Genomic DNA, 13,147 nt, shown 5'->3' on the forward strand with positions numbered 1-13,147 from the left:
CCTCAGCATTTCTCTGCAGGGTTTCCAGCCAGACCTGCAGGAGAAACATGGCACAAACTGGTGGGATCCTTCAAATAAAATAAAACTAAAAAAACATGGTAAGAATAAAGCATTTTTTGTTTCTATCCTGCTTTTATAAATCTCTTCTTTTCTGATACTCCACGAAGAAGAAATATTTTGTGTCACTCCTTCCTTGCTGCTTGTCTTCTGCTTTTCTTAATATCCTCATCATTTTTTTTTCTTTTTTTTGGTCTCCAGCCTAGAAACCAGAGCCTCCTTCCTTCACCAAGGATTTCTGAGGGGGTTTCATGCTTTGCCAGGTGCCAAAAAAAGACCAACACGAGTCTTTGCTGTCTATGACGGTGGCTGCTGGTTGTGAGAGGGGGCTCCCCGTGCCCAGCAGCGCGGTGAGGTTATTTCCTACACAGCACACTCTAGTGTTTGGTTGGGGATTTGGCTGCCCCGAGCCTTTGGCAGCTCCTTTTTTCTGCTCTCTGTCCTGTGTAACACAGCTTGGCAAGGTGAGAAGCAAGGCTGTTTGTAAGGGTGGATTTATGGATGAAGCAAGAGGGAAAAGAAAAGGAGGGTGCAGGGTGGAAGGATGAAGCTGGCTGCTGGTGGAAGGGAGGAAGAAGGGGTGAGGGGGCTGTGCAGAAGCCCAAATTTGCCTGCTGTGGGAAGTGGGCTGGGAACAGGAATGGGGAGAAGCAGAGCTGAGCCCTGGCCTTCAGCGAGAGGGGAGCAGCACCTGGGGCTGGGGTGACAGGAGCGCTCTGCTGAATTTGGAAGGAGGGAATGAGAAAGGAATTATTATTATTATTATTTTACCGGTGTCTTTTAAGTGTTGTGGATGTTTGAAGGACAAGATACCCAGGAGAGAGCGAAGTGACAGAAGTTTGGGGTTAAATTTAGGGGGATTTAAATGGCAAATGGAATGGGGGGAATACTGGGGGATGCCAGTGAGCCGGTCTCTTTTAGCAAGGAAATTCATGGGATGTACCCGATTTTGGACCGTTTAAGTTCACTTTCGTGGTACTTGAGAGTAAGGTTTATCGGGCCATCGTGGGCTTGTTGCATGGGGTTTTTGACCCCATTGCCAGCATCCTCCTTTTGAAGAAGCCCACGCTTGTCCTGGTCTCATCCTGCATGTGGCTGTGCATGAAAACCGCAGCGGCCCCACGCTTTTCCAGACCATCTGGGCTCTCTTGGGGCTGCCGTCTTACAAAGAGTGAAGATCACTGATCCCACTCGATCCCTGCTTTCCGCAGCTAGGGACGAACTCCTCCTCGCGGACGCCTCCCCGGCCGGCTTTGGGAATTGCTCCTCGCTGCTGTTACAGCTGGGCACAGCCCTGCGCCACCCCAGCACCGCTGCTTTTGTGATGTTCTGCCATGAAATACGCGATTGCTGCAGCTCTGGCTGGGGGGAGGAAGCCCTCTAGCTTCCCCCTCTAGCGGTGTGGCTCTGTCATGGCACAAGAAATAATATCTATATTTTTATTCCCCCCCCCAGCTCCCCGCTGTCACCTCAGGCTCTGCCATGCCATGGACCTCGGCTCACCGGAGCACGCTGGGGGCACACGGGGCTGCTTCGGTTTTGTCTCCATCATTTGCCCTCACACCTTTCTGGGGAGGGGGCTGTGTGGGGAGGGAAGGGGGCACCTGCCCCACCGGTGCTGTCAGCAGGTGTCAGGCTTGTGAAAATTAAATCCAGCCCCTCAGCTGGCTCAGCCCTGCTCTGTGCTCACACTTGGGATGAAAACGCTGCCCCTGGTCCCGTGCTCAGCTCTGTCTTTGCAGCTGGAAAGGCTGAAGTCCTGCCTCGTGACGGGGCTGAGAGCCACCTGCAAATGCAGCTGTTGGAGCCCTGCAGGAAACTCGGTGTCCTGCCCCGTCCCTGTCCTGCCTTGAAGGATCCCCCTCTCCTTCCCCGACCACTTGTTGTTTGCTGACGGGGAGCCTGGCCCTGCAGAAGATGACTTTCAGTCCCGTGCCTTTGGGGCTGGCTGTGGCTTTGCTGGCTCATTCTGGCAGCAAAACAGCAGCCCGAAATGTGGCACCAACCACACCTGCCCCTGCTGATGCTCCTCGCAGCCCTCCCGGGGCCAGCTCCACAAACTCCAGGGGAGAAAGGGACGGGGATGGACGGGAGGCAGCCTTTGAGCCACGTAACGAAAACAGGGTGCGAGCAGACCCATTTCCCAGAAGGGAAAGATGAGGCCAGCAGCGCTGCACCTCGCGCTGCCTTTCAACCCTGGCGCCCCCCGAGTGGGGCAGGATGCGGCCCCGCAGCCCCCAGCCCCGTGGCAGCGGCACGCCGGCCCCGATTATTGTTGGGTGTCGAAAAAGACATTGAAAAGAAAGGAGGAGAGCTGTGAAGAGGGTCACTTTAGTGGCTCTTTCATTTATTTTTTTTTTCTTCCCCCGAGAAGGAAGTTAGAAAAGCAGAGCCCTCAAAGCCGCATTGAAAGGGTGACAGAGACGGGATAATGCGTAAGACCGAGGGAAGGAATCTCAGAGCACTCGCCACGGTGTTTTAATGATCTGTTAACAATTACCCCTTTCAGGGGAGAACATATGGTAGATGGTTTGCTTAAAAAAAAAAAAAAAAAAAAAAAAGAAAAGGACAAAAAAAAAAAAGAGAAAAAAGAAATTGCTTCAGAAACTTAAATGATGTTGGGAACGTGGTGGGGATTGATGGAAAGAGCTGGGGGAGGGAGGGGATCCCTGTGCCCAGCATGGGGGGGTTGGAGCCTAGGACCCACGGAAGCTGGTGGTGGCTGGGGGCTGCTCCTCGTGGCCGTGAGCACCACCTGTGGGTGCCCCGTGGGACCCGAGCCCACCTCTGTCCCCTGGGGGGAAGGTGCTGATAAACACCTCCTGGGAAGGTGCTGATAAAACCGAGGAAGCTTCATCCAGGCCAGCAGCACCTCACCTGTGTCTTTTCTGTCAAAGCAGCACCTGAAAACGCTGCTGGGACCCCGAGGTGTGTGCCCATGGGGGGAAGGCAGCCCCCAGGCCATCGGTGGGTCAGGGAACGCCACGTGCTGAGGCTGAAGACTGGAGCAGGACCATGTCCTTGGTTGCTGCAGCCCTTGGTCCCATCCTGACCCCATCCCATGGGCTGCAGCCCCTGCTCTGAGGCCGGCTCTGGTCCGAGCCCAGCTGCCAGGCACGGCCAGCAGTGAGCCCCATGGCTGGGGGGTCACCTGGCCACACAAATTGCTAACGTCACACAGGTGCAGCCAGGTGAGGGAACGTTGTGAGCTTTCCCTGCTGTTATCTGCTGTGAAATCACTGCCTTTCACTGTCCTGGCTTTTTGGTGTGAGGTTTGGCTGTGGTTTCCTATGAATGCATCACCAAGGATCCATCACACGTCTCAGCCTAGGGCAGAAACCATCCCCTGGTCTCTGGGACTCGCCTTGTCTTCTGCTGGACCTGGGAGGGAGCCAAGGAGAGGCTTTGTCCTGAGCAGCAGGGTGAGGAGGGACAGGGCTGGCACTTGGCATTGATTTCTCTTCTTTCTCCTGCACTGCTTCCAGTTTGACCAGCAGAGCCTCCAACGTGGAGAGGAAAGCTCATCTGGGGTCACTTTGGGCAGCAGGTGAGCCCAGTCCCTGTGTCTGATGAGCAGCTGGCAGGACAAAGAGCTGACGAGCATCCCAGCCTGCACCCTTGCAGCCCCGTTGTGCACCAGCGTGCCAGAAGCTGGGGTTTGCCCCGTGGGACAGGAGTGCTGCCCAGCCCGAGCACCCTGGCCATGGGGTGCCTTGTGGGACCTGGCCAGGGGCTTGGTGAGGCTTGGGCATGCTTGGAAAACTCGAGGGAGAGGCAAACCCTGGGCGAATGCCTTCGTGTAACGGGGCGGCACGGGCACCTGTGGGCATTGCCCACCCCAATCCTCCTCTGACGCCTTCGTGCTTGGTGTCTGCTGCCTCCCTGTCCTTTCCCTGCCACTTTTTGTCCTTTCCCACCTCCTAGCCGGAGATAATCCAGGTGTCTGAACGCTTGCGCTCCTGTTCTGCCCTAAAGCAGGGCGCCAGGAGCCGCCTGCCCCCGCAGGCTGCGTTTTAGAGCCACGCTTGGACGGAGCCCTCGGCGCTCCTCTCCCCGCGCCCTCGCAGCTCTCCTCCTCCTGGGGCACGGTCGGAGCGGTGCCTGCGGGTTTTCCGAGCTCCCTTTGCAGCTCTGCCCGTGCGGGGCTCCGGGCTCGGCGCTGTCCCTGTCCCCGCCGAGCTCCGGGGGGGCCCCGCTGTCCCCAGCCGTGCGCCCCGTCGGGCGGCGGGGACGCGCTCCCGGCGGCGTTTTCCCTGCCCTCCTCCTGCTTTTTTTTGCTCTCCTTTTCGCCCCTTTTCCTCTCCCCGCCGTGGGGGCCGGCCCCGTGGGGGAGGAAGGGAGAAATCTCGTTTGGCTCCGGCGCTCACGGAGGGGGGCACCTGGCGCACCTCGCGCCCGGCATCCGCGCTCCTCGGGTGCCCGCAGCGCGCTCGCCCCGGGGCGCGGGGGCTGCCGAGCAGCTGCCGGGAGCCGCAGCGAGGGGCTGCGGGGCCCTGGGGGGCTCCGTGAGCACCGGGGGCTCCGGGCAGGGCCGCGGCCCCGGGAGGAAGAGGAGGAAGAGGAGGAGGAGGAGGGAAAGGGGAGCAGCGGGCGCGCCCCGGGGCCGTGCGCGGCCGGGGCTGCGGGGCGCGGAGCGGTCCCGGCCGTGCCCGTGGGGGTCGGGGAAGGGGGCGAGGGGGCTGCGGGGATCCGGGCCGCCCTCCCCAGCCCCGTTTCTTCGCCACTCGACCCGCGGCCGTCGGGCGGGCGGGCTGCGGCCGGGCCGCGGCTCTGCGAAACGTCTCCAACGCCTGGCAGGCGAGGGATGTGCCGGGGCTCCGCTGGTTGCCATATGTTTTCAATAAAATAAGACAAATAGGGCCGGGAGATAGGGCTTGCAGTAAACCTGTTATAAAGGAGCATAAAATAGGCCAATGTAAACGCCAGAAGGGCCCCTCCGGGAAGGGCCGTTTGGTGCCAGCCCCGCGCCGCAGCGGCTCAGACAGGTGTGAGCAGGAGCCCGACGCGGTGCCCCCGGAGATTTTTATCACGTTTGTGGTAATATTGTGCTTGTTATGCTAACTATGAGTAAACATACCCGGCCGGGCATTGTGGCAACAGGAGGGAGTTATCGGAAAGTGGCAGTGGGAAGGTGATTTAACAATAAAGTTGTCTTGTTTGCCAGCAGGTGATGTCTGCCCCCAGCCCCATGATTAATGCTTCCCAAAGCACTCCACTTTACAATCTCTTGTAATTATTTATTAAACGAAATCTATTTATTATTATTTTAGCAAACAGTGGTACCAGGTGGGGCTTTCTTTCCCTCTCCAGCTTTTGTTTGAAGGACGTTTGAAGTGGGCAGTCTGAGGCTTGGAAACTCGCTCGCCAGATTTTTTTGTCATCCAATTGCACAGGCACAAAAAAAACCTGCCGGGCCCTTCCTATTCATCCTCCCCTGCCCTCCTCGCCGCCCCTCGAGAAGGGGCGCCCGGGCCGCCGTCGTCTCCCCCCCCCCTTCGCCCCCCTCCGCCCTCCGGCCCCTCTCCCTCGCCCGCCGCCGCCGCCCGGGGGGGAGCGGAGCCGCCGCGCCGCGCTCCCGGAGAGGCACCGCGCACCGCCGGGCCGGGGGCCGGGCAACGGGGCCCGGGGGTCGGGGGGCGAGCACCGGGGCTCGGGGAGCGGGGCCCGGCCCGGGGGAGCCGCCTCAGCCCCTCCTCGGCCCGGCCCGGCCGCTCCCGGCGGCGCCGTTCCCCCGGCGGGCGCCGCCGCGCTGCTTTGGGGAGGGAGTGGGGGGCTCGCTCCCCGCCGGGGCTGCGCCCCCCCGCCGGCCCTGCCCGCCCCCAGCGGGGGCTCCGGGCTCCGCAGGGGGGCTCCGGCCTCGCCGTCCGCGCCCCCCCGCCCTGCGCCGGGGCAACGGGAGCCGGGCACGGGCCGGTCCCCGCCGCCCGTCGCTGCCGGTGCGCAAAAATCCCGGGCACGTTTTGCGCACCGAGCCCCGGCCGTGGGGCCGCCCGGCCCGGCCCGAGCGCAGGGCTGGAGGGGCGCCGGCTGCCGGGGGCAACAGGGGGGGACCCTTCCCCGTCGGGACGCGGCCCCCGTTTCCCCGGGGGGAGCGAGGGGACGGCGCGGGGGGGGCGGGAGAGAGGCCCCCCCAGTCCTCCCCCCGGCCGCTCGGAGCCCGGAGGGCAGCGAGGGGCGCGGGGCCGGCCCCGGCGCGGTGGGGGCGAGGAGAGGGGGCGAGGGGCCGGGATCGCCCTGGAGCTGTCGGGGGCTCTCTCGTGGCCCGGCTCGGGGCGGCGGGCGGTGCCGGGCCCGGCACGCTCCCGGCGGGCTGATAAGATAAAAGCGTGCCAAGGGGTGGGTGCGGGCGGGGGGGCGCACACGCTGCCCGGCCGGGAAATCCCCATTGTCTGCCGGCCCTATATATAGGGGCCTAACGGCAGTCGTGTGCCGGCCGCGCAACCTGTCCTGCCCGCGCTCGACGGCTCGGCACGGCTCGGCTCGGCACGGGAGAAGGGGAACCGAGGCCCCTCTCCTTCCCCGCAGCCTCCCCCCGGGGCGCGCAGGTAAAGCCGCCGCCGGGGCCGCGCAGAGGGGGCCGCGGGGCCGGCTCCCCCCGAGCCTTACCGCGGGGCTTGGCTTTGCAGGATGGCCCCGCAGAGCCAGTGCCCCCCGGGCGAAGGGCAGCCCTATTTCGGCGGCCCCCCCGCCGCCGCCCCCGCCGCCCCCTCCCCGGCCGCCGGCGGCCCCGCGGGTGCGGGTGCGGGTGCGGGCAGCCGGGGCGCGTCCCCGGCGCGCAGGAAGGGGAAGGCGCGGAGGGGCCGCGGGAAGGCGCGCAGCGAGGGGCTGCTGGGCAAGCAGAAGCGCAGCCGGCGGATGAAAGCCAACGACCGGGAGAGGAACCGCATGCACCACCTCAACTCCGCCCTGGACGCGCTCCGCAGCGTCCTGCCCACCTTCCCCGACGACGCCAAGCTCACCAAGATCGAGACGCTCCGCTTCGCGCACAACTACATCTGGGCGCTCACGCAGAGCCTGCGCCTGGCCGAGCAGAGCCTGCCCGAGCCCCCCCCGCCGCCGCCGCCCCCCGCCGCCTCCCCCGGGCCCTGGGGCTCGCCCTGCCCCGCCGCCCCCGCGCCCCCCGCCGCCTTCCCCGCCTTCCTCTGAGCCCCCCGGAGCTGCTGTCCCCCGCTCCTGCCCTGCCCCGGCCCCAAATCGCGGTCGGAGGGGGCTCCCCGCGCACTTTCCGCGCTGGGCACCGGGGAGGGGGACACCCGCGGGAGCCCCGCGCCCCCCGGCCCGGCCCGGGAGCGGTGGGCAGGCGGCCCCAAATCACGGTTTTGTACTCGGAAACGGTAAATTATATTAATTTGTCGCTATCGGTATTTATTGATTATAGTTCGTAACAAATATATATTTTGTATATAAGAGTATTTTTGGCAGCGGTGGTCCGGCTGTTTGTACCGGGGCGGGGGGGAGGGAGAGGGGGGCGCCTTCTTTTTCATTCGGCAGGAGAGGAGAATAAAGTGTCGCGGCCAGACCTGCGCGACGCGGCGATTTGGGGTTCGTTGGCTTGTTTTTCGTTTGCTTTTCCCGAGGAGCGCTTCCAAAATCGCGCGCAGCCCGCAGCGGAGGCTGCGCCGGGCTCTACGGGGGCTTGCGCGGAGCTGGGGTCCGGGGGCAGGGGCTGCGCAGGGGGAGCCCGCGGCCGTGCGCCCCCCGCCACCCACCCGCGCATCTTGCGCCGTCCCCTGCGCTCCTTTCCCCGTGGGGCCGTGGGACCCCCTCGCCGCCGGATTTTCAGCGCCCTGGGGTCATTTCGGGGCTGGCCCGGCCCGACAGCAGCCTCCCCTATTCGGGGGGAGGCCGGAGCGGTTAGAAACGCAGGAGGTGGGGAGAGAAACCCCTCCCGCGCAGCCCCCAGGGGACGGGGACGGGGGGCTCCCGGGGTCTCAATTTGTAGCTGCAGATTTACGGCCGGGCCCCCTCCCCTCCCGGGGAGACAAAGCGGGCCGCGAGGCCGCGGGCCCGTTGTGATGCTAATTGTCCGCCGCCGAGCCCGTTCGCCGGCAGCGAAGAGCCCCGCAATTGAGGCAATTTGTAGGACAAAAGAAATTTGGGTACGGGAGACAGCGGCGCGCGTCCCCCCCCTACAAAAAAAAAGGAAAAAAAAAAAAAAGGGGAAAAAAAAAAAAAAGGAAAAAAAAAAAAAAAAAAAAGGAAAAAAGCTCCGAGACGAAGAAGAACGGAGAGGGGGGAACCGCAGAGGGTGCGGGGAGCCGGGTGTGGGGGTGCGCATGGGGAGGATTTGGGGGAATTGGGGGGGCTCTGCCCTGCGCGGGGCGGGCGCTGTCCCGGCGGGCCGGGCGCTCTCCCTGGTGCTGAAGGCGGCCGAGGAGGGGCCGGGGGCGATCGGGACCCCACGCGTGGGGGCTGCCCCGCCACGGCCCGCGGGGACGCGCACGGGGGTCGGGGGCGGGCGGCGTGGGGAGGTGGTGGGAGTCCTGCCCCCCGCCCCGCTCGCTGGCTGAATCGCGTTATTGTTCGTGGTGGGGAGAGGCAGCGTGTGTGGTCACAGCGAGGGGAAAGGTGGAAATTGTCCCCCCAAATCAACCCAAAAATGGTGGTGGTGGTTTTTGGGGTGGAGTGATGTCGTGTTTTCTGCTGTCGGGGCTGCTCCTCGCTGGTCCTACAGCGCTGTGCCTCACCTGCGGGCGCCCCGGGGCTGCGGGGGATAAGCAGGCAGCCCTTCTGTCTGCAAAAGGGACGTTTTGGGAGAAATTCCCAAAGGCAGCCCAGAGGCTATATGGCCAGGAGACATGGCCCTAAAAGCCCCAGGAGCAGCAGGTATTGCCAAAGCCCTGAGAGGTGACCCCAGGTACCCCCTCACCTCCAGCCGGCGGGCGCTTCTGCGGGTTAGGGACACGGTTCAGTGGGTGACATTGGTGGCAGGGGGATGGTTGGACCAGGTGATCCTGAAGGTCTTTTCCAACCTTAATGATTCTAGGATTTTCCTGCTTTTCAGGGCCTTTTGGCCGGAGGCTCGGGATGCCGCCGCTCTTCTGGCTGCGGGGCTGCATGTCCTGGGGGGGGAAGGTCGGATTTACTACCTCTGGAGAACTAGTGACTTCTTTAGGGGCTTGAATGCTTTTTTTTTCTTTTTTTTTTTTTTTTTTCCCCTTTGCCTCCACATTATTAGGTTAATCATTGCTTGAACTGGTTGCTATGGTTTTGGCAAACCCATGGAAACTTGATAATGAAGACTGAAAGACTCCTTTTCCATTTATCTTTTCTCTGTGTTTAGTGCACGATGGTCTCATTTCTCTTGGCGGGGCTGTCCCAGCGCCAGCGCCCTGCCTTTATGGCCGGGGCTGCCGCAACGAGCGGCCTCCGGGCTTTTTGATCTGGCAGAAACAGGTGGCCACGGGGCTTGTGCCCTCGCATGCTTGGGGAGAAACATGGCCCACGCACTGCCAGATGTGCTCGCCTTTTTTGTTCTGTAGCTGGAGGAGACCCCATGGCTACAAGCCAACGTTTCCTTGGGTCTAGGTCTCCTTCTGCTCGGACAAGAGGATTTTTGACCATGTCATTCCCAAATAGCATCCCTCACCTCCAAGAAGGGAGAAAACTTGGGCAATGCTCACGCTCCTGGGGCAGCACTTTTGACCTCTGGCCCCTCTCCGTGCCCTGAGGGTGGCTTTAAGTGCGCTGCCCCTGCCCTCTGGCTCCGTCCACGCCTGGCCAGATCACTCCTGGGGCTGGGATGCTCCTGGGACTGGGATGCTCCTGGGGATGGGATGATGCTCCCGGGGCCAGGATGCTCCTGCGCAGACCCTTTCCTCCCAGCTCCTGCACCTCCTGCACGTTTCGGCGTAGCCGCGCTCGCCGGGGAAGAAAAGGCGAAGAATCAGGATTCTTTCACATGGCCAGCGCTCAAAAGTCTGCCTTCCCCCCCAGCCCCTCGCGGCTATAATGACAATCCAAAGAGTTCCTGATAGGGTTTTAAAAGATGCTTATTCATTCACCGTCCACCAAGCATGAAAATCCAGCTCATTTGTTCATTTGTTTCCATTCTCCGCGCAAACGACCCCACAGGGGCTGGAGCCTGTTGCCGCAAACTTGTCACTCACACTTTTAACTTCTTTTTGTTGTACTCCTCTTTATTTCATTCTTCTGGGTCCCCACCTCCGCCACCACCCCACCCTCTCCTCCGGTCACAAAGGCAAGTCTGGGAATCTCTTTAAAGCCGCAGTGCCCCCTTTTAAAGCCCATACACAAAGCCGTGGCTGAAAGGAGATCACAAGTTTGCGCGAGGGGGAAACGCCGTCTGGGCCAGGGGCTGCACACGACGGGGAGGGCGGGCAGGGGCCGGCGCTGGAGGTTTCGTACGGCAGACGAAAAGGGCAAATCAATGCATATTTGCATCTGGAACCGGCTGCTGTGGGACCCCCACAGAAGGTCCCACTTGCTCACCGGCCTTCAGGAGGTGCTGGGCACCAGCCCATGGAGGCCACCAGCTTGTCCCCATCCCTGCCTCCCCATCCCCAGATGGGTCCTTTCCTCCAGCCAGACCTTGCGCCCGTGGGGCAGGGGAAGATTAATGGGGCAGGTGCTCGGTGCCGAAGCTGGCCCTTTCCCTGATAAGGTGGGAGCTGAGATAGCGCTGGGTCAACACTCAGTGCGGCACGGCGGCCACCTGGAGCTGCTGCTGCAACCACCGGAGGGTCTGCGAGGAAGGAGAGGACATGGGGTCAACATATGGGGTCCTTGCGTTTTGGGTCCACCCCGCTGTCCCTTGGGTTGGGAGCGACAACGCGTGTCTGACCGTGGGTTGCTTCAACCCCTCGTGTGCATGAGCAGCGAGCAACGCGGGCTCGGGGAGCTCAAGGACATCACAGCAAGGAGACCTCCCCCGGCCCCGGGGGTCCCCTGACCTTGTGGCTCTGGCAATGATTTATCCCTGACACGGAGCTCGTAAACCTGCCAGGGCGCACCGCTGGGGGCCCCGCTCCCGGCCGGACCCGTCTGCACGGGCAAAGCCAAGGTTTCAGCCTCCCCCGCCGTTAATAATTCCCGAGGGAGCGCGGCGCTGCCATTTGTCACCTCTCCTTCCAAACCCAGCTGCTATTTGTGTGCCCCCCCTGCCCCCCGCTGCGTCCCCTGATGCCCAAATGTGACGGAGAGGGGAGCCGTGCGTGTGCCGATGGGTGTGCAGCGCTCCTGCCGTCAACCAACTGCTTTAGGCAGCAGAGCCCAGGGAAAAACGTGATAAAAACAGGAAAAGACACCTGTTGCTGGAAAAAAAAAACACAACACAATCCAGGCTTCTGAGAATTTTTTTGGGATTTGAGTCAAACCACTCACCTCCTGCTCCCCTTCTCTTGCCCTCTCCCCATGCCTGGTTGCACGGCCACCGAGGGTCTCCCTGCGTCCCCTAATTGCATGTCCCTCCCCTTCTCAGCCCACGATAAAATGCCATGGGATGCTCCGTGCCCGTGCCACCTCCTCGTCCTTTGCACCAGGGGGGTCTCATGGTCCCCCCGGGGAAGCTGCGAGCAGCTCGGGGGGCTCGGCCAGGAGGTGGTGCTGCCCCCGCGCCCGCCGGGCTGCGAGTGATGTTAAGCGCCAAAAAGCAGCGGTTTGGGGGTTGTTTTATTTTAAAAGCTCACCCTGGGACTGGGTAAGGTGAACTTATTTGCGGCAAACAATGGAGTTGATAACTTTTTTCCGTTCTTAGCTTTCCTGTGAGTAAACATCCATTCTTCTTACTTTTCACAAAAAAAGCGTTGGGGCTCCGAGCGCGCGGCGGCCAGTATTGTTTCCATCCCGACTGGGTGCCTCCCAGGCTGCGGAAGATTTTTCCTGTTGCCTGCCCGAATTTGTGATACACCAAGGGCAGCGCTGCCTTTCCCTGCCCGTGCTCGCATGAGAAATCCTGACCCTTGGTGTAGGGCAGGTGGAAGCGCCCCGCCGCAGTGCTGACGGACGGATGGACGGATGGATGGACAGAGCGACGTAGGAGAGCTCCCCGACTGTGCAGGCCCACAGCTCCTGCCCCAGGAGGTTTGTAGTGCCTGGGAATGGAGCTGAGGAAAGGTGTGGCCTTGCTTTTTATTTTTTTTCCCTTTTCCCTCTCCACTTGGCCGAATCCCTTGCTCGCGACGGGCTCCGTGTGTCCACGAGCCCGCCGGCACCCTGCCCATCACCCTTTTCCCCAACTCCCCCGTTCCTATTTTTCACATCCCATAATGGCACGAAGGATTCGTGCACCTGGGCGCTGGCACACGAAGCTGCCCGGCGTGTGCATTTTGGCTGCGCTGCCTTTTGCTTGCCCAGCCCCTGCTTTTCTGTCCCTTCACGAGGAGCCCGGAGAAGGGGATGGCTGCAAGGGGGGGGCCGTGCTTCCCGGCTGGCGGCAGGAAGACGGGGCTGCCACTGGGCTAAAAACGGGCCCGTGAGTCACCTCCAGCGGCCGCCTGGTGCTCTGGAAGGGGAGCGGGCAGGAGGAGGGAGGAGAGGAAGCCCCGGCGGCGCAGGAAGCAGCCCGCCATGCCGCCGGGGAGCGGCCCGATATAGACATTTCCTGGCCCCAAGGTCCCCACGGTTGAAGGGAAGGGGACCGGAGTGCTGTGGGATGGGTTCCCACCACCGGAGAGCCGAGCTGCCCGCGCCAGCCGGCGTTACACGGCGTGGAGAGGTGCTGTCCCTACGGGTCGGGTGCCTGGGCCAACAGCGCACAGCCTTGGCATCACGTTTCTGCTAAAACAGACATTGGCATCCCCTCCTAACGCTCAAAATTCCTTATACATGGCTTTACACGGCCCTACTGATGGATTCCCACCACGTCACCCCCATATGGGGGCATTCACCATGTTCACGGGCCACCTGTGCCCTGCTGAGCCTCGTCCCCATGTGCCCAAGGAGGTTCCTGCGCCTTCCAGCCGTTCCCCCTCAGGAAGTTTTCACCACATTAATTTCATTTATGGGCCTGATCCTGCTGCTGCAACCTGGTCAGAATGGGGAGACTGCCCTTAACGGCGCTGAGCAGCCTCACCTGTGGTGTCCCCACACCAGAGGCTCTATTTGAGGTGGGAAATGGCCTGAATTTGGG

General features: G+C 62.2%; 1 protein-coding gene across 1 annotated transcript; it reads left to right on the plus strand.

Annotated features, from left to right (window-relative positions):
• Nucleotides 1-6,684: 6,684 nt before the first annotated feature.
• NEUROG3 (neurogenin 3) lies at nucleotides 6,685-7,203 on the plus strand (the record flags this gene model as incomplete). The annotated part of the gene is made up of 1 exon (XM_084526689.1): nucleotides 6,685-7,203. One exon carries the CDS (start codon nucleotides 6,685-6,687, stop codon nucleotides 7,201-7,203), a length of 519 nt encoding a protein of 172 aa, XP_084382815.1.
• Between the last annotated feature and the right edge of the window lie 5,944 nt (nucleotides 7,204-13,147).

This window comes from Aythya ferina (assembly GCF_964211825.1).
Source record: "Aythya ferina genome assembly, chromosome: 7".
In the NCBI taxonomy this organism is placed as follows: domain Eukaryota; kingdom Metazoa; phylum Chordata; class Aves; order Anseriformes; family Anatidae; genus Aythya; species Aythya ferina.